Source organism: Cnephaeus nilssonii, assembly GCF_951640355.1.
Source record: "Cnephaeus nilssonii genome assembly, chromosome: 11".
Classification (NCBI taxonomy): domain Eukaryota; kingdom Metazoa; phylum Chordata; class Mammalia; order Chiroptera; family Vespertilionidae; genus Cnephaeus; species Cnephaeus nilssonii.
In genome coordinates, this window is record NC_137082.1 from 63674368 (window position 1) to 63695671 (window position 21304).

Below are 21304 nucleotides of genomic sequence, written 5' to 3' on the forward strand. Positions count from 1 at the left end.
TTTTTAAATAAAAATCACAGGTTAGTTCTAGTTCTGGCAAAATGACAGGTTAGACAACCTATTTCTAAGGCCAAAAGTGGTTTCTGGGGCCAAGTTTAACAAATGGCCAAGTTTAATAACTAGGAACTTTCAAAGCTTGCAGTTAGTGCTTATTATTTATTATTTAACTATTATTATTTAAATGTACAAAGCTGCCAGATAAGTATTAAGAGATCTCACTCATATGTGGAATCTAACGAACAAAATAAACTGATGAACCAAATAGATCCACCAGAGACATAGAAGCATGGAACAGACTGTCGAATCTCAGAGAAAAAGGCGAGGGATCTGTGTTTTCTAAATGTTAAAGTTTGAACATATTTAGATGTTTTAAAATTGTATTTAGAAGTTTTAAAATTCTATATTCAGCAGAAAGGAACATAAATATGCTCATTTAGTACACTTTTGACTAGTCTATCTTTGGTACTTAAAAACATCAATTTTAATTTGAAGAGGAAGAGAGAAAAATGCTTAGTTCTAGGCCAGTGTCTAAGAACATTCACTTGTTCCATGAGTCTGAAATTTCCACTACCAATGACTAAGAAACTATCATCCAGGCTTAACTCGGCAGCCAGCGACAAAGGTCTGAGTTAGCTGAAAACCCGCTCTAACACATCTCTTTTCAGCACCTTTTCTTTTTTTAATTTTTATTGTGACAAGTATTACCTATGCCCCCGTCCTCCCCGCCACTCCCTCCAGTCCACTCCCGCCCCCGCCCTCATCACCCCACTGTCTGTGTCCATGGGTTATGCATATATGCATACAATCAGCACCTTATTTCTTGCTTCATATTTGAACTGATTAGATGCTCAAAAATGGCCTCTCTCGGATTAAAAGAATTGTGTCTAGCAAATCATCTCAAGATTTGGTGTTGGGACTCTGGCAGTAGAGCTTCAAACAAAGGACCACCAGGAAGGTTGTGGAGGCTGCCCACTCATCTCCCGGCGGCCAGGTATGTGAGAGGAGTGGAGGAGGGAAAGGAAGTTGTTAAAAACGCTTCAGTAGGTGGAGGAGGAGCACCGCTTGTCCTTCAGACCAGTGCTGTCCAACAGAGCTCCGCTGAGGGTGGCGCTGTGCTCTGTGCCATCCAGTGTGGTCACCACCTGCCACCCGTGGCTACTGAGCACTTAGGAACTGGAAGTGAGAGTTTTAAATTTACTTAATTTTAACACATTTTAAATTTCAACCGTCACAGTAATCAGTGGTTACTATAATGAACAGTACAGAGCTAGATAGTCTTTTAATTTAAATTGCTGTTCTCACAGGTTAGTATAAATTTATCTAAATTGCGAGTGTCTACTGGGTGTTAAGAACCGAGGATCTAAAGTGAATTTAGCACAGTCTCTCTTCTGAGGGAGCTTGCCCTCTGGTGGGAGAGAGAAATACATGGGTTATGATACTACAGTGTTAAGTGGCCTAACATAACAGAGAGAAGGGAAGATTATTATGGAACCACAGAGAAGGGGGCCTAATGGATTAGGGATGTCGGGGAAAAGAGAAGGCGAAGTACGTGCTGACTGTTAAAGGATAAACAGGAGTTAGGAATGAGGGTAGACTGCAGACACGACTAAGCACAGAGTGGAGGAAGGAGGGAATGTACAGGGAAGAACAAATGGCTGAGTGTGGCTGAGGTGTAGACTGAGGCAGGGAGTGGTGGCACAGGCATCAGATCACCAGGGTTATTTGGGGACATGAACTTAATCCTGTAAGTGTCAAGGACCCTTCAAAAGGTGTCAAGCAGGAGTGATGTCAGATGGAATTGGGAAGGCTAGAAAGAAGAAAGGTAAGATGGGCCTGAAGAGAGAGACAGCATGTGTGACAGTGTGCACTGAAGTCAGGCAGTAGTAAGGATATTTCTTTATTATTCTTAATGTTTGAAAAACATTTAGTAACAAAATTGTTATTATTGGTATCTTCTGGGTTAGGGGTGGAGACTGATGAGAGGGTAATTAAAGAAAAATGCCTTAAATTCTACCCTGGATGGATGTGGAGAGGGTGGAGCCAGCAACCACAATAGCAAACAGAAGATGAGAAGCCGGCTGTGTGTGCTGTTGGTGTGGTGGCGGTTGGGGGGGAGGGCAGGAGGAAGGAGGGCAAGAATGTGATTTCATTTTACACATGTCGATTTTGAGGATGGAGCAGAGGAGATATACAATACTGATGCTGCAGACAGAGGACTGAGAGATTTGGGAAGCATCAGCAACAGCATCCTTCCTGTTTCTTGAAAAAAGGATGTCAGATCTTGCCCAGAGGGCAGTAGTGAAAGATAAAATCTGGAGAACACTAGCACAGTTTTCTTTCCGAGGCCTGCCTGATGTTATTACAGAAAGGACAACCTTCAGTAGGGATGTGTCAGTGTGTGTGTATTTTAGAGAGAGAAGTAAATGGATGATTATTCTACAGTGTTGTGTTTTTAGTGTAAATATGTTTTTCTTTTCCCTTCCTCCATATAAAAGGTATTTAAGATAATATAAGCCTAAAAATTGTTGACTTTTTTTAACCCCACCATAATCTAAGACTACATCAATATTTTAAAACTTATTCTATATATTATGGTAATTATATTGATCTTTACTAAGTGACAGTATATAATCCTCTGTTTTATTTCCTGCTAAACCAATCCATTTTAACCCTAACTTTATTGCTTGAAAAATGGGGAGGTCAGCGAGTGTTGGCATCCTGAACTTGGAGTCAAGCTTTGTGAACCAGGGCCTCGCGGAACCTCACCTCGGAGTCAGAGCTGTCCAGTTCAGCCAGAGTCGGAGCTTTGAGGAGCCTCTTCCGCTGCACAGGCACCTGCTGTGCAGCATTTAACCCATTTTCTTTTGTTTGTGATGTCAAACCTCCATTCACCACTGATGATTCCGCAGTGTGCTTTGGAGAATCAGGGGTAGTTACATCTGGTAAGAGAAAGAAGGAAGCTTTTCTTGAGCTAAGAAAGGTAATCAGTGGACAAAACACACTTCCCCAAGTACCTGCACTCAGAAACGCACACCAGTGACATAGCATTTCCATGTCACACATACAGAGCACAGACGCTTGATATACCTATGTATACAAAACATTTTTGTTAGATAATACCTGTCAGATTCAATTGAAGAAAACCTTTAACTGACTAATGATATATTCACATTTATAGGTTAAAATTTAGAGCTGAAAGAAGTCCTACAGATAACTGACTTAACTTCTTCATTTTCCAGAGGCTCAGAGAGGCTAGTTTTACTTTATAGACTCTAAAGAGCTAGTGATGGGTGGATCAAAGTGACAGCATGCATGAAGCCCAATTAAGTGTATGGTTGTCAGGTACGAACATCGTTTGATTTAAAATAGCTAATAACCCATATTCATATAAACATGAACACAAAGAATCTGGGATACAACCCCTCTGATAAAGCTGACTTAGTTTACTCAGAGCTCCAATCTGGATGGGAAAGCAATGTAACAAGTTAAAGAAATGCAGGGTACATAGCAGAGCACAGGGTATACAGTACAGTAAGATGCAGATGGCTCTGCTCAAAGTCAAGCTCTGCTGCTAACCTCTTGTTTCCTCATCTATAAAATGGGCTAACAACAGATATGAGTTTGTTGTAAGGATTAAATAAGTTAACAACTGTATATAAGATACTTAATGCTGTGTGTATTAAAGGCACTTCACCATGAATGTTAGCAATTAATAACACCAATTTGTATCTACATTAACAAGTGAGTAAGCCAAGGATCAGAGTAATTTAGCCAGCCACATAGCTCGTGGGTGGCGGAAACCTGAATCGTAGTCAGTACTGATTCTAAAGTCCACTTTTTTTTTTTTTGCACTGTAGCCTGGAATCTTCCAATGCAAGTGGAACCACTTTTCTTCAGCATTTCAAATGAAGTGTTAAACATCAAAGCTTAATAACTACCAAATTAGAGTATTTAAAGATGGGAAAAAGCAGTCACTGTGTAATTTAAGTTCCAGATCAGCACCGTGAGCAGGTCTGTGCACATGGAACAGTCTGAAGCCCCTGTAGTTGGGGTAAGGGTACACTAAGTACTAAGCGAAAAAGACATGCTTTCAGCTCCTTTACGAGGGGAAGGCATTGTAACTGGTTATTATAAAATTAAGAATTAGTAGTTCCCCCCAACGCATAATATTTATATGCTTGAAGTTTAAGAAGTGGATTTTCAGGAAAGATTAAGTATATAAATGTGTTCTAGTACAGCCTTCTATAACATTATCTGACTTAATATTTACAATTTCTACTTATTTTGATAGATCAAGAAGGCCAGCGAACACTCCCTTGTGGACTAGAAGAAAGGGCTTGAGAAAGCTAGGAAGGATGGAGGAAAAGAAAAAGGAAGGAAGAAGACAGGCATACCTGCCCATCAATCATTTACCAGTTTACATAAGATTTCTAATAGAAGTTTTGACAACATGTGCATTACTTTTGTTATTATGTTTCCAGGTATTAAGTAGCTAGAACAAATAAATAATTAGGGAAGGAGGTATGCTGAAGGGGACAAACGGGTAAAAGCAGCAAGTTTTTATACACATTATAATGGTTAAAGTCTTCAAATACAGCTTTAATAGAGTGGTAGGCTGCCACACTTAGGAATAATTTCCAAGTTTTCTAGAAAGCAAAGGAGGAAATGATTGGGCTAATTAATTCCTAGTCAAGAAAAAAGGTAGTGCTTAAATATGGTCTTGAAGTATATATACATATTTTTAATTTTTTTTTCCCCAGAGAGAAAAGGAGAGGGAGAGAGACATAGAAACATCAATAATGAGAGAGAATCACTGATTGGCTACCTCCTGCATGCCCCTTACTGGGATTGAGCCTGCAATCCAGGCATGTGCCCTTGACCGGAATCGAAGCAGGGACTCTACGGTTAGCAGGCCGACGCTTTATCCACTGAGCCAAATGGGCTAGGGCAGAAGTACATATTTTTAAAAACCTGATTCTATAGGGTATCTCATTTCATACCTTTCCTATGGAATTGTTCATGTTGTTGTACTAGTTAGTCTTTTAAGAGAAAGCACAAAGTTAAAATTACACACTCTTTCATCCCTCTTAACTACCCATATTTCAATCGAGGCTCCCAAATTGGAGGTATAGTGAGAACGCAGCGCAGTCAGCTTCCCAAGGCAGGTCTCACATTCCCAATCTATCAGGTCAGGTGAGACCGCTTAGGAGTGCCTGGAGGAACACTGAAACAGTTTTAATGGTTATATATTTACTTTAATGTTTCAAAAAAAATACTTATCAGATGCATGATTTTATGGATGTTTTTGGTTAAGATATTTAAGTCATTTATGATGGATTTAAAAAAACTTAAAATAGTACTTGGCAGCACTTAAGTCTGGCAAAAATCATGAGGGTGGTGTCTGAACTGAAGCTTAGGAAACACTGTTAAGTAATAAGGGCTGCCATGAGTTCATTTCATTCTCAAGGCAGAGATTTGAGAAACTACTCAATACCTCTCTAACTGCCTAACCACTGTGCTATGAGACTGATAGAGTTCACTGACTAAAACTACTAAAATAAACACCTTGTACTAAATTGAAGGCTTTGAGATAAATAGGATTAATAAAAAATATGCGATGTAACAGTAAGGTTTCAGAATGATCTCCACATATGAGACTAAATATTATGTGTGATTTCATCTCATATTTCATATTTATAAAAGACTCAGTTGAACATATTTTAAGAGATGTTTTTAAGTAGTTTGATTACTTACACTCTTCTGTTCAAATAAATAAACCCTCATTACTTTAGTGTAAGTGAGAAAACCAAATACTTAGATGAAACTTTGTACTTCTACGTAAGACAATTTCTTGAGGAAAAAAACTGATATTTATAATTAAGCAAAATATTTAAGATGCTAGATATGGCTTTAAAAGTCACATATCTCAGGTTCAGTGCATGGCCATGATATTGAATGCTTTATTATAATAACTTTATGTGTGTTAGATACACCCAGTTGCTGTCTTACTTAGTTGGAGTAAATATAACTGGTATACAGATTACATATTTAATATTTGCATTGCAAAAATAAATTATACTTAATTAATGTTGAATGGATTAAAAATTTCCACTAAGGATTAATATTTCTAGGATATACCTAAGCAACAGAATATACTTTATGTCTTATTCTACACTTGAGTTCAGAGAAATTATTTATCTGTTTCAATATTTACTCCTTAGTTTTCCAATTTTGCACTAGGTTAAAGAATGGATCCATCTTTTCCATTTATAATTTTTTTAAAATTGATCTTAGAGAGAGGGAAGGAGGGAGAGAAAAAGGGCAACATCAATGTGAGAGAGAACACTGATTGGTTGCCTTCTGTACATATCCTGATCAGGGACTGAACCTGCAACCTAGGTATATGCCCTGACTGGGAATTGAACCCGCCACCTTTTGGTGTCCAGGATGATGGTCCAACCAACTAAGCCACCCAGTCAGGGCCCATTTATAATTTGTCAAGATGCAACTATGAAAACATAAAAGTAGCACAAGAAATCGAGAACAAAGCATGTAGAAATCATGAAGTATATACACTAAGTTATGAAATAAACTATAGCAAATGATGAGCAGTGAAAGCACATAAAAACGTTTTGTTACTCATTTATATCAAGGAGGTCAAGTACCAATATCCTTCTTCCCAATACACAACCCATCATATAACCTATAAGAACCCAAAATACACCTATATATAATGTGTATGGGCATGCATAATGTCTAAACCTGTGCTTAATTGTGTTAGCCAATAGTCAATGTGTTTAGGTAGCCAGCCACTCTCATACAGTCCAACTGATGGAAATATCGTTAGTAGATATTTAGAAGAGGTAGAGTGTCTGTAATATATACTGCCAACTTTTACGAGACTGGTAGTAACTTATATATTCCAAAACATTTCTGAGTTTATTTTCCAGAACAAAATTTTTTATAAGGTTACTCTGCAAATGGTTGGTAAAATGAAAATTTTCAAGCGGATAAAGAAAATAGAAAAGCTCTTTAGTGGTCAGTCAAAAGTAGTAAATGAAGAGTGTAAATTATTTATTTGAATTTCTTGAAAGCACAAATATTAGTCATGTCTGAGACATACAAATATAAAAAGAAGTTTAAAAAACAGTTGGGAACTAGTTTAGCAGTTGAAAGATACTCAGTAAATATTCATATACAGAATATAAAACTAGAACTCTCTGGATCTTTAAATATGGATTTATATTTAATATATGCCAACAATTGCATGGCATATAAAAGAAAATTCTGGAAGAAATTATTAGTCTCAACATCTTATCTCATTTTATATTGAAAACGACAGCTTCTGAAATTAAAAATTCTAACTTGCAAAATAATTTATGAGGATTAAGTTGGCTTGGAACCTTCGCTCATATATAGTTTAAAAACTCAATTTAAAAAGAGGGCTGATTTTATAGATTACATTTACTCATTAATAATTATTTGTTTCACTATTAATCCCTGTCTACTTAAGGGGCGGGGGGGGGGGGGGGTCCTAAACTTGTACCACAAACCCGGGGCTCGTATTTTACAACCAAAGCCATTCAGTGCTTTTGTTTTCATACTGTTAATGAGCACTCAGAACTGTTTGTGACTTGGCCTTTCTACAGGGAGCAAAGAGATACAAGTTCCTGCCCATCAACTGAGAAGCGGCGGTCCCCTGAAGTAGCTGACAGTTTGCAGTTTAGCTACTTAAATGCTTTAGAGGATAAGATGTGTCAAAACTTCGTTTCTCGAAGGTTTTTTCTAGTCTCTTAAAGCAAAGTCCTGTTGTAGACTGTGACATCATTGCTTTAGAAGACTGTGGGTGAGTGAGAGACCACAAGGATCGGCAGCCACATTCCATAACCGTAAGTATGGTGTAATGGTTCTTCCATAACCCCTTGGGTAGGCAACAGATTTACTGCAGTTTTACTTTTTTAAAAGTATAAGCAGAAAGTCTTATTTTACTGACCACAGCCTAGAAGAAGCCTTTCTATTTTCTTTTTTGACATCTTTGAACAAGCAGATGAATGAAATGTATTTCACAGAAACCACAAAACCCACGTCAGGTGTGAAAGCATTTTTTTTTTTTTTTACCTGACAAGTCAAAACTGTAAGACATGCTAAGTGGCCGCACTGCTGAAAAAAAGAAAACAAACAATAAAAAGAAAATAATTCAGCTGTTAGAAATATACAGGGAGGACAAAAAAGAAGGGAAAATTCGAGAAGACCTGGAGTGGCACATTTCAGACTGTAAGGCAGAAGGCAGTGAATAAAAATCTAAAATATAATGAAACCGTGAGTCTTAGTTTCAACTCTATCACTCAGACTTCAAATGAAGTAACAATAAAAGAAAATAACTTTTTAAAGAACATGTTAAAAATAAGCATGATAAAGACAAAAATTTTAAAGAACCATAGTACTATAGAATTTTTGACTTCAATATAATATTGATCAAAAGAAAAAAATAGCCATTTTAAAAAACACAGTTTTAGGGAACATACAAAATCTTTAAAATTTAAAGATAAACGTGTTATTAAATAATTTATTTCAGGGTGAAAATTTGGCTTTCTGCATACAGGTAAAACATTTTATATGAAATCTCATTTAAGAACTAGAAGCATCACAATCCGATATAATAAAAGCGTAGTATGCAAATTTCCCCTGAACCAGGAGTTCGACCAGGGGGCGGGGCCGGCTGGGGGAAGTGAGAGAGGCCCTGGCCAGTTGTAGCAGCGGCAGGCAAGCGGGGGAAGGGAGGGAGTACCCGGCTAGCAGCTGGCAGCTGCTAGGGACCCTACCAGTGTATGAAATTTGTGCACTGGGCCTCTTGTATGTCAATAATTGTCTACTGAAGGCAGTGTAACCTAGTAGTCGAAAAGAGGCCTCAGGAGCCAGAATGCCTAAATCTGAACATCAGCTCTGCCACTTACTACCAGTGTGATTATGGGCAAGTTACTTAACCTCTCTGTGCTTCAGTTACTTCATCTGTAAAATGGTAATAATGATACCTACACCTCATGGAACTGTTAGGAAGATTAAATAATTTTGCACCAAAAAAAAAAAAAAAAAAAAAAAGAGAGAAAAGAAAAGAAAAAGTGCTCAGAACAGGGCTTGGTACACTGTAAAAAGCTCAATAAATATACTTTCTTAAGAATAAACTTATTTATTTCCTATTGACTACTTTGTTTTTAAATTTTTATAACATACTAAAACCCACTGAGTTTTCTAACTTTAAGAGGATGAATTTTATGATAGGCAGATTTATCTTAATAAAACTGTTTTTAAAAAGGTTATACAAAGATTTGATGAATTTGGGTATTCATGACAGAATTATCTATTTTCACTACAGCCCAAAATTCTTACCAGGACTATGTACTCTGTGACCTAGGCTCAGGGAGACAGGCGTCTTTGTGGCAGAAGAGAATAGAACATTAGATCTAGTGAGGAAGGAAGTACAGGCGTGTCTGTCCAGTTCAAGTTTTCCAGGTAGATTGCCTATAGTGTTCTAACGCCCACATTTAACAGCATGTAAATATCTCTCGATATGTTTTTTGGCAGATGTTTTTTTAAAGGAACAATTTATATTTACAACCCAAAGTCTCAATATAGTGTCTTAAAAAAAAAATGATGTGAAGGAAAAGCATTCAGTTACATCTCAAACTCAACTTAGCAAGATGTCAGAATCACATGCAGATGTTTTAAAAAGCACTTAAGTCAACAAAGGGGATGTGACTATTAAATAGGGCAAATAAAGCAACTATTTGTTAAGAACCATACTTATTGTTTGATAACCAGGAAATAATATTTTATGTATTTTATCCTAATATACGAACTACATTATAACTTTTAAATAACCAATTTACTGTGTTTTAGTTGTCTTTCAAGATTTTACATTGACGAGAATAACCCTCCACACACCATTAAAAAAACTCTGCATTTCTAAACTCAATACTACCGAATCTAGAGTTCCCCAATTATGTAGAGTAAATATATTACTACACATTGTAAAAGCACTCATCACTCTTCTCCAATATATTATCCTGCTCTTCTCTGGTACATGAACATATCTTTTGAAATGGACTGACTACTGCACAAGAAAGAGATGCTATTATTTCTTGTAAGATGAGGTTCAGATTTTTCTAAGTTCCATATACCACAAAGAGGACAGCAATCAAGCATCATAGCCACTAGGATGTTTAGAAAAATGATGCTTTTAAAAGTAACAACTTATATTTAAAACCCAAAATCTCAATAAGAGATGTTAGGAAAAAGAAAATGATCAGATATGAACACTATGTACAAGAATAGTAATTTCAGACTTAATAAGAAAATAGTCTGTAGAACAACAGAGAAATAGGTAAATAAACACAGTTTAGCCATATGTGAGGATATCATGTCCTTATAAATAATGTTTTGAGTCATATTTAATGGCAGTGGAAGTGCTCATGCCACATACAATGTTAAATGAAGACAGAATACTGTACATAAATTTTTTGTTTCTAATTCAAGATGCACAAGTAGATTTGCAGGAACTGCCTCTGGTTGTTGAAACTATGGGTAACATTTCTTCTTTAAACATTTACATATTTCCCCCATTTCAACAGTAGTTTTCTACTTGCAATTACATGGAGAAGAAAGATTATAAAAATATTTAGGGAAAAATTTCTTCAAGTTAATTCTGCCAAATTTATCCTAACCCAGTGGTCGCGAGCCACATGCGACCGACACCCCACTTCTTCTAACGTCACTTCTTCAAAATAGACTCGCCCAGGCCGAAAACCGACTTCTGCGCAGGGGCCACGAAGTTTCAATCGCACTGTACGTGCGCGCCCGCACGTGGTATTTTATGGAAGAGCCACACTCAAGGGGCCAAAGAGCCGCATGTGGTTCGCGAGCCGCGGTTTGCCGACCACTGTCCTAACCAAACCCCCCAAAGGAAAATTGTAAGAACCAATATACATCTACAGAAATAATAAGCCAAAATCTTTTACTGTTCAATTAAAATTTAAGATCACTTTGAAGACAGAAGTCTAGAAGTAAGACTCTCATAGAACAATCACTTTCTATAACAACTCAATTCTGGTTGTTGTGAAATACCAAGTAATAAGGTTAAAATAAGATATATGATCAACAAAATCTGATATTTAGTTATTGTAAAATAGGGCTTCTATTAGCATCTGATTTGTTTAAAATGAAACAGAAGAATATGTGTGTGACTAGTGTTTGTGATGACATTCCATGCAATTTAAGAGTGTCCCCTTGATGCCTATAAAGATTGTTAGTTTCTTTCTTAGACTCCTTCAAATGACCTCACTTAATGACCTCTCACTGGCTGCTATTAGCACTCATGTATATCTCTTGCAACATGAACATGCAGGACACTCCAGAGTCACTCTTCTGTAAGCATTTGTGGGCAGGGAAGATGCCTTATTCATTTGTGTACCCCAATAGCCGGCACAATGTTTAATAGAAAATAAAGGTTCAAAACAGTATTGGAAAAAAAAGAAAGACTCAATGCCACATACCATCTAAGTAATGCAAGTACATTATGCTTGTCTTATTCCTTTTTCTATTCTATTGGTACTTCCATTAAAGTTTATAATCCCAAACCTAATTAATCTTCATTCCTGTAAATCATAAAGCTTACTTTTCTCATGGCAAACTATTTGTTTTACTCTATAGTTTTGTTGAAATCGTTTGTATTACCTCAATTATTCCTTTTCAAGGTGTAGTAAATTTTTAAAAATCTAGTCTAAAACAATTATCCTACAATTCAATTTCCTTATTTTTCCACAGTGGTTCTAACTCTCTGTTCTAAAAAAAATAAAAAATGCACATACATATAGTCTGTGGAATATGCATATATTTTTAAAACATTTCAGGGGATTCACAGACCCTCCCCAGGCCCAGTTAAGGATCCCAGGATAAGAACTCTTGGTTCACATGGTTTATATGTTTTGGCTCATTATTATGTAAATGCTCATATGGATCTGTCACTTTGCATGCTATAAACATCATTTAAAAATATTTTTATTGATATCAGAGAGGACTGGTGAAGGAGAGAGATAAAAACATCAATGATGAGAGACTCATTGATCGGCTGCCTCGGTACACCCCACAGTGGGGGTGCAGCCCACAACCCAGGCATATGCCCTGACAGGAATCAAACCCTGACCAGTCGATGCTCAACCACTGAGCCATGCTGGCTGGGCTAAACATCATTTTTAAGAGACAATACTTGCTGCCATAAAAATTAGACAGGGATAAATCGACATAACTTTTATTTATAGTTTAGTAATTGTAAGGTACATTAAAAAATTTCAACACATATGGGAGTTCTTTTTACAGCCAAGTCCCTGTACTAGGTACTGGGGTCACAATAATGAACAAGACAGACACGGGTCCTGCCATCATGAAGGTCACAATGTAACAGAAGGGCTGAGAGTCAAGGAACATCTATATGGAGTGACTGAAGAGTTTGGAGCTGAACGCAGGGAGAGTAATCAGAACTGATGCAATAAATAGACCAGAGAAGATGGCAACTTAGGTTAAGATAGTGGCTGTTGAGTGGAAGACTAGAAAGATCCAGAAGTAAAATCAACAGGGCTTGGCTGTTAAGAGTCAGAGATGATGCTGAAGTTTGAGTTGGGCACACTGAACTGGGGAAACAGGAAGAGATAGTTTGGGTAGAAAGCCGATGAGTTTACTTGTGGACTTGTTGGGCTTGCCTTGCTTGTAGGATATAAGGAGGCTCTATCTAGTAGACAGATGGATGCATGAGTTTGAACTTTTAGAGAAATCTGTGTAGATTGGGGGCTGAAAGATAGCCAGAAAAAAAAAACTATGGAAAAGGGCATGGTTGAACAGGAAGAAGTGAGCCCAAGATAGAAACGTAAAGAATCAAGAAGAGTCTCAAAGAAGCAGAAAAAGAAATCAGAGGAGAAACTAGGAGAGGGTGGTGTCACAGAACTGATTCCTTTCCTGTTCAGGTGCCATTATAATCTATTTTCCTAACAGAAGTTTCTCTGAATTCTTCGGGCACCTTACAAATTGGAGGAGAGCTGTATAAACAAAATGTTTACAGACATTTTACAATATGATCTATCTATAAATCAAAATCAATGTGCACTTATAGTATACATTAAACACATTAAATTTACTAAATATAAAGGAAGTTTGGAAATAAGTTAAGTGATACCAGATAGTAATTGATGCTTTTATCACCTAATACCATATCTTTAAACCCATAATTAAGACAATAGAAACTTGAAGTAACACTATATCTTTATTATAAAACATAACTTTGTATATGTGTCACAATTTATAAAATATTTTAACCACAATCTTATTTAATTCTTCCAAAAAAGCCATAATGCAGGTGTAGAGGAATTTTTATGCCCCTTCTATTGACAAAGAAACAGACACTCAGAGAGGTAAAGACACTCTCCTAAAACCACAGTCTAGAGATTGGCAGAGCTCTGTCCACTATGCTAGGATGCTCTTGTACAGTTCAGGATCATGTAGGGAAAGAATTTCTTATTCTTGTACCGTTAGTTCCACTAAGCTGATGACATAAAGACACTTTTTCAAGCGGGTGTGTCTAGACCAGGAGTGTGGAAAGCAGTGACTCACCTAATCTGCTACGTCTAATCTCTTCTGGGGAGACGGGCCGCAGCTTTCTTTCTGCTTTGATTTCTTCTAGTATTCTTTCATGGAGGCTCCGTGGCCGTGGTGGAGTGGGTTTTAGTTTTCTGGCTGAGGCCTTGAAAAAACACATAATGGTTGGAGACTTAGAGTAGTTGTCCTTAAATAGTTTTTACTTAAGTCCATTCATACAGTATAGTGTTATGAAATTATATTTTTTGGATTGACACATTGCTTGATAAAAAAACTATTTAAAGTCATTATCAAGATTCCTAAAGCAATAGGGAGATTGCTGAATTTCAGAGTGATTTAGTCATATGTGCTTAACTAATTTTAAAGCGACAACTGTGGCTCAGTGGTTGAATGTCAATGTATGAACCAGGAGGTCACAGTTCAATCCAGGTCAGGACACATGCTGGGTTTGTGGGCTTGATCCCCAGTGGGGGGTGTACAGGAGGCAGCTGATCAATGATTCTCTCTCATCACTGATGTTTCTCTCTCCTTCTCCCTCTCTGAAATCAATATATATATATATATTAAAAAAGAGACAATTTTGCTAAAGTTAAAATTATGTTCCCTATATGCAAGCATGAGAGGCAATTAACTGAAATGCAAGCTATACTTTAATACTATTATTGTTTTTGAAAAGAGTATTTTTAAGTCACCACAACCTTCTATAGTTGCATAAATAAAGGCTCCAGGAGGCTGATTAACTTACTCACAAACATATGGCTGCTAAATCTTGGAGCTAGTGTGTACATCCAGGTTTATTTGACGCCATGCTCTCTCTTCTCTCCCATGATCTGCATTCTTAAAATTATTTCCTAGGTGGCCTCTTTCCCTTCTTTTAAAAAGATTTATAAGAGGGATCATTAATTATGCTGTAGACCCTGTGTACATTCCCTTCCAGGTTAATGAATATACAAGGGTTGAGAGGCTTTGGTGAGCACTGGTATTGAGCCAAGGGGAGAAGTGAGAAACAAAGGAAACACAAACCAATGCTCATCCAGATTAAAATATTCTGATTCCATGGTCACTAGAAAGAACCGTTAACAGAGGAAGATAATATAAAAGTAGATGTACAGAAGGGTGAATTTACTGCAAAATAGTATGGAAATTACAACTTAATCAAAGAGGTTATTAGCACTATTAAGTAAACTGGATGGGCAGGCAATCCACACCAGGAACAATTTGGTATTATATTTAGCCATTATCCTAGGAAGTTTTTGTCCAGATTTTGCACTATAACCCAGGTTGTTCTGAATTGAAACATCCTAAGATAGCCTTGTATTAAACAAATGTTAAGAGTTTTCCTTGGACTTAACTGTAAATCTACAGTTGGGAGTCATCTATCTTCTATATATTTAAAGGCTAATATGCAAAGTGTCCCCTCGGGAGTTCAACCGGGAATTCGATTGCTAGCTATGACATGCGCTGACCACCAGGGGGCGGCGCAAAATGAAGGAAGGCCCCAGCTGGTGGCCAGCAGCCAGAAGGCCCCGATCAGCCCTGATCACCGGCCAGGCCTAGGGACCTTACTTGTGCACGAATTTCATACACCAGGCCTCTAGTTCTGAGAATAAAAGCTCAATGCAAAAACTAACCACTTTAAGAGCTGAGTTCTAGAGATCACACTCTACAGGAGAATAATTCATTCTGTTAACTCTAATCAAGAGGAATACGTCAAATTACATACTGGATTTAAAGGAGGTCTTGATCTGATGAAGTCGAGAATGATTTCATGAGCACTTTTTTTTAACCGAGGAGGAATATCACCATTCACCTGAAAAAGAAAGACAGAAAGTAGAAGATTCACTTGATTATAGCAGTGATTTTCAACAGTGTGCCACAAGAATTTTTAAAACAAGCAATACCTGACTATTTAGTCAGGGGCACTGACCTCTTTTCTCTTACATTGTCAAATAAATAAATGACAATCTTAATCAGAGAAACAAGTATCACATGATCTCACTCAGATGTGGAATCTAATGAACAAAAATAAATTCATGAAGAAAATATATCCAGAGACATAGAAGCATGGAAGAGACTGATGAATCTCAGAGGCAAGGCAGTGGTGGGTGGGTGTGTGGGGAGAGATTAACCAAAGAATTTATATGCATATATGCATAATCCCTGGGTCTTCTTTAAGAAGTAAAAGAAGAAAATAAAGGATCAAAAATACAAATCATAAAATGGCACATGTCTAGCAATAATTACTTTAAATGAATTATGTACTCTAAAAGATATACGGTGGCCAAATGCTGACTACAAAAGACTCACTTCAAATAAAAAACAAAACAAAAAGAAAGCTGTGGTAAGCAATACGTATACCAGACAAAATAGATCTAAAAAACAAAATAAATGAACAAGAAGAACAGAAACAGACTCATAGATACAGAGAACAGTTTGACGGTTTCGAGATGGGAGGGAGCTTGGGGGCGATGGGTGAAAAGGTGAAGGTACAAATTGGCAGTTTCAGAATAGTCACAGGAGTGTAAAGTACCACATAGGGAATATAATCATTAATACTATAATAACTATGTATGATGTCAGATGGGTACTAGATTTATCGGGTGACCACTTAGTAAGTTATATAATGTCTAATCACTGGGATGTACACCTGAAACTAATATAATACTGTATGTCAACTATAATTGAAAAATAAAAAATTATTTAAAGTAAAAAAAGAAAGAAATATACCTTGCATATAATCTAAAATATTTAATCTAAAATATTTAAATGCCCTTGTAAGCAAAGAGATACAGATTTTAAAAATAAAGGAGTATTTTGTCTCACTCAAATTGGTCAAACCGAAAAGATACCCAATTTGGTCAAGATGTGAAGAACAGAAACAGACTCATGGATTCAGAGAACAGTTTAAAAGTTTCAAGATGGGCGAAAAAGGTGAAGGGATTAAGAAGTACAATTTGGCAGTTTCAGAATAGTCACAGGGATATAAAGTACCACATAGGGAATATAATCAATAATACTGTATTAACTATGTATGTGTCAGATGGGTACTAGATTTATCAGGTGATCAAGTTATATAATGATTTAACTTCTAAGAACTTAATTCAAGGATTTAATTGTAACTATTCAAAAAAATTTATATACAAGGTAACACAAAACAGGATGTTGATAAAGTTTAGTAAACTCTGGTATAGCCATAAGCTGGAAAAGATACAGTCATTTAGAAATGATGTTGAATATACAATGACATAAGAAAATGCTCATATGTTAAGTTAAAATATCAGGTTAGAAAACAAAGATTCCAATGTTAATCCATATTGTCCAAATAAAATGTATAGAAAAAAACTGAAGGTTATATACACCACCATGTTAGCAAAATTTCTCTCTGGATTGTGAAATTACATATTTTTAATTTTTTTCTTTGAGCTTTTTTATATTTTCCAAATTTTCTATAATGACCATGTATTACTTTTATGAGAAAAAAATATTTTTTAAGTATAACATTGAAAAGAACATTTTCAACAAATAAGATTACTGCAGAATATCCATTTGAATCCATTAATAGTTTTCTATGTTACTTACCATCACTTTTCGCAAAGTGTATCTTTTGGATCTAATGTCATCCATTAGCATCTCATAAGGGGTGAGTTGATATTCAATGGGCAAAGGGTTGTACTGCCGCTCTTGGACCTTTTTAAGTTTTACTCCATTCCGCAAATCCCTCATCACCTGTACCCAGAATCGAGCCTGAAAAATAAATAGTGGAGAGACATCAATGAATGAATTTATTAGTTTCCTATAAATACCTAGTCACACAGAAAAAATGAAGAGCTTGGATTGCAAACAAAAACAATTTTAAAATTAAATTTTAGGATACTAAAAAGTGAGTAGAAAGCCCAGCAGAGAATCTACAAGCTATAACTGCTGAGACACCTGGGTATAAATCCTAACTCATTCACTTTGGTAGACATTAATGGTTTCAGTTCTTCAGGCCTCCTTGTGTCTACACTGTTATGTAGCTTTGCTCACTAAAGAGGAAGACTGTACTTCTCACACCTTGACTATATGATTTGCTTGGCCATTGGAATAGTAATGGATATGACGTGACTCAAGGCTTCAAAAGCAAATGCACAATGGGCTGTCATTCGTACTTCTATTATCGCCATAAGGACAACATGCCTGGATTGACATGATACCCACTGGAATGACCACCTAGGAGAAGGATGAGACACACATAGAGTGGAGTTACTACAACTGATCTGTAAACTCATGAGCTAAATTAATATTACTGCCTAATGCCACAGTGATTTTGTAGTGTTTGGTTACATGGCATTATAGTGACCATAACAAACTTATACAACCACCTACTAGCTATTGGACATCCAGGTAGTTGCTTCACCTTTTTGAACCCTGGCTTCCTTATCACTAAAAGAAAATGGTACTTCATAACTCGTTGAGCAGATCAGAGATGTTCTCTACATAGAATATGTGTTCTGTACATGGAAAATGCATAAAAATGATAATTTTTATGTTATTATCTTTGCACAAATTATTTAATATCAGTTTTCTTATCTACAAATAGCAAGTTGCTTTGTCTATCCTTCAAAAGAATGAGATATATATGAAATACTCATAGTAATATAAAATATATTAAATATGTGTATTATAATTTAACCCTTTTGTTTTCCCGCTTTATAAGCTACAGTGTCATAGTCTCTACTTCATTGAAAAATAAATCAATATGATATTAACTGAAATATTATAGTTTGTTAAAATTAATAAGTATCTCAAATAGCTACTTAAATATATTTATATATTATATATATATATAGTTAAATATAATATAATATATATATTAATATAGTTAATACTATATTAACATCAAGTGGTATAATTTATAAGAATTGTCTATAAAGATAACTCTGATTAAATTTCTCAAAAATGTCCCCCAAAACAATCTGTGATTAAAAAGCAAAAACAAAATGTATACCATTTCTTATTCCAAAAAGAATTTGAGGTACTTAATATTGAGGTATACCCATCAGAACATCTTCTAAAAATATTCCTTTTTAAAAAAAATAGATTTTTAGATTCTGCCATTAAAGATATTCTAATACATCCCTAAAATAGTTAGCTTTCTCTTTGGAAATACTCTTGTTCCCAACTTCTCTACTTTTCGTACTTACTCCTTTAAGATCCAGTTCAAGCACCATCTCCATCTCATCTTTTAAAAATATGAGAGGTCTGCTCTGACCTCCTCAGGCTTTAAGAAAACCTGACATATGAAACCTTGAATTCTCAAAATAGATAAATTAGGGGATGATCACTCACATAGCTTCTGCTATAATTTATGAAAGGATTAAAACAGCCTTGTTTTGCCGAAACCGGTTTGGCTCAGTGGATAGAGCGTCGGCCTGCGGACTCAAGGGTCCCAGGTTCGATTCCGGTCAAGGGCATGTACCTTGGTTGCGGGCACATCCCCAGTAGGGGGTGTGCAAGAGGCAGCTGATCGATGTTTCTCTCTCATCGATGTTTCTAACTCTCTATCCCTCTCTCTTCCTCTCTGTAAAAAATCAATAAAATATATTTAAAAAAAATAAATAAGCCGAAACCGGTTTGGCTCTGTGGATAGAGCGTCGGTCTGCGGACTGGAAGGTCCTCGGTTCAATTCCGGTCAAGGGCATGTACATTGGTTGCGGGCACATCCCCCGGTGGGGGGTGTCCAGGAGGCAGCTGATCGATGTCTCTCTCTCATCGATGTTTCTAGCTCTCTATCCCTCTCCCTTCCTCTCTGTGAAAAATCAATAAAATATATTTTAAAAAATAATAATTAAATAAATAAATAAATAAATAAAACAGCCTTGTTTTATGTAGCCAGTTCTTTATGTATTATTGTTTGGCAAAAATTTTACAAATTACTTTTCAGAAATTAATGGTTATTATATAGTACTAGAGGCCCAGTGCATGAATTCATGCACAGGTGGGGACCGGCTGGCCCGCCCCCAATTGGGGCGGATCAGGACTGGGCCTGTGGGGAGGAGGAGATGGCGGGAGGTTGGCCAGCTGGCCCACCCTGATTGGGGCCTGATCAGGGCCGGGCCGGCTGGAGGAAGGGGCCGCGGGTGATTGGCCAGAGGGTCCTGACCCTGATTGGGGTTGGGGGGCCGAATGGGGGCAGACCCAGCCATGGGGAGGGGCTGTGGGCTGGCCAGCTCCACCCCCGAATGGGGTGGGGGGGTGCCGATTGGGGGCCAGGAGCCTGGGGGAGGGGCCATGGGTGGTTGGCCGGCTGGCTCTGCCCCTGATGGGGTGAAGGGACCGATCTGGGGTGGGGCCGGGTGGGAGGAGGGGCTGCAGGATATTGGTGGGATGGCCCCGCCCCCTATTGGGGTGGGGGGCAATCAGGGGCGGGGCCAGTGAGGGGAGGGGCTTTGGGCCGATCAGGGTGGTGGGGGCCCATCGGGGGCATGGCCAGCCAGGAGGAGGGGCTGCAGAAGGTTGGCCGCCAGCTCTGCCCCCTATTGGGGTGGTGGGTGAGATCAGGGGTGGGGCGGCCAGCGGGAGGGCTGAGGGCGTATCGTGGTGGGGCGGGCTGATCGAGGGGAAGAGAGGGGGCGTTTGGCCGGCGGCCAGCTCTTGATCAGGGTGGGAGAGTCTAATCAGGGGCAGGCCAGCAGGGGGGAGGGGCTGCGAGGATGGCCGGCGGGCCCCACCCCCTGATCGGTGGTTGGCCACAGTGGGTGTCATAGCGACCGGTCGTTATGGTTGTTATGGCCATTATGGTCGCTGGCTTTTTATATATATATATAGATTAGTGGCCCGGTGCACGAAATCCGTGAACGGGGGGGTGAGGGGTGTGTGTGTCCCTCAACCCGGCCTGCACCCTCTCCAATCTGGGACCCCTAAACTGGTAGTCAGACATCCCTCTTGCAATCTGGGACCGCCGGCTCCTAACCGCTCACCTGCCTGCCTGCCTGATTGCCCCTAATCACTCTGCCTGCCAGCCTGTTCGCCCCCAACTGCCCCCTCTTGCCGGCCTGATCTCCCCCAACTGCCCCCCCCCCCCACCAGCCTGATAGTCCCCAACTGCCCTCCCCTCCTGTCCTGATCACCCCTAACCGCCTCTACCTTGGCCCCGCCACCATGGCTTTGTCCGGAAGGTCTCCCGGTGTAATTAGCATATTACCCTTTTATTAGTATAGATAATGCACAACTGTCACTGTATATATTCCCAGAGATTTTATCACTTCGCCTTATTCCACTAGGAATATTCTGAGATGTTTAGAGTCAGCCACTCAAGAAATTTTGATTCTCCTTCATTCTATTCCTTATTCTTTCCTCATTTCATTCTAATCTTTCTAGGTAATTAGAAAGCAGATCTAATATGGTCAAAAGCAAGTTGTTCATATCCCCCAAATCTGTATCTTTTCCTACTCCCTCATTTAATAATGTCATTACTTATCCAGTGTACTTAACCTGAAAAGTCAGAATCCTAAAATGTGTTTCCCCACTGACACCTGAACATACCTCCATCTAACTCTGACATTCACTGTCCTGTCCCCAAGGCCGTCATGCCTGCCCGACTTTAAGTCATCTATGAGGACAGGGATTCAGGGACCTAGTACCAGGCTGGAAAAACAGCAGACACTCAAATGTGTCACATGAA

General features: G+C 38.0%; 1 protein-coding gene across 2 annotated transcripts in view; it reads right to left on the bottom strand.

The window, feature by feature from the left end:
- The window catches only part of SPIRE1 (spire type actin nucleation factor 1), a 110250-nt gene that overhangs the window by 21110 nt on the left and 67836 nt on the right, over positions 1-21304 (bottom strand). For both annotated transcript variants that reach the window (XM_079783931.1, XM_079783930.1), the window contains exons 6-9: positions 17221-17385; positions 15365-15451; positions 13657-13786; positions 2767-2939 (exon numbers count right to left, since the gene is read on the bottom strand). In XM_079783931.1, the coding sequence (XP_079640057.1) occupies positions 2767-2939; positions 13657-13786; positions 15365-15451; positions 17221-17385 (555 nt within the window). The remainder of the gene's footprint in view (positions 1-2766; positions 2940-13656; positions 13787-15364; positions 15452-17220; positions 17386-21304) is intronic.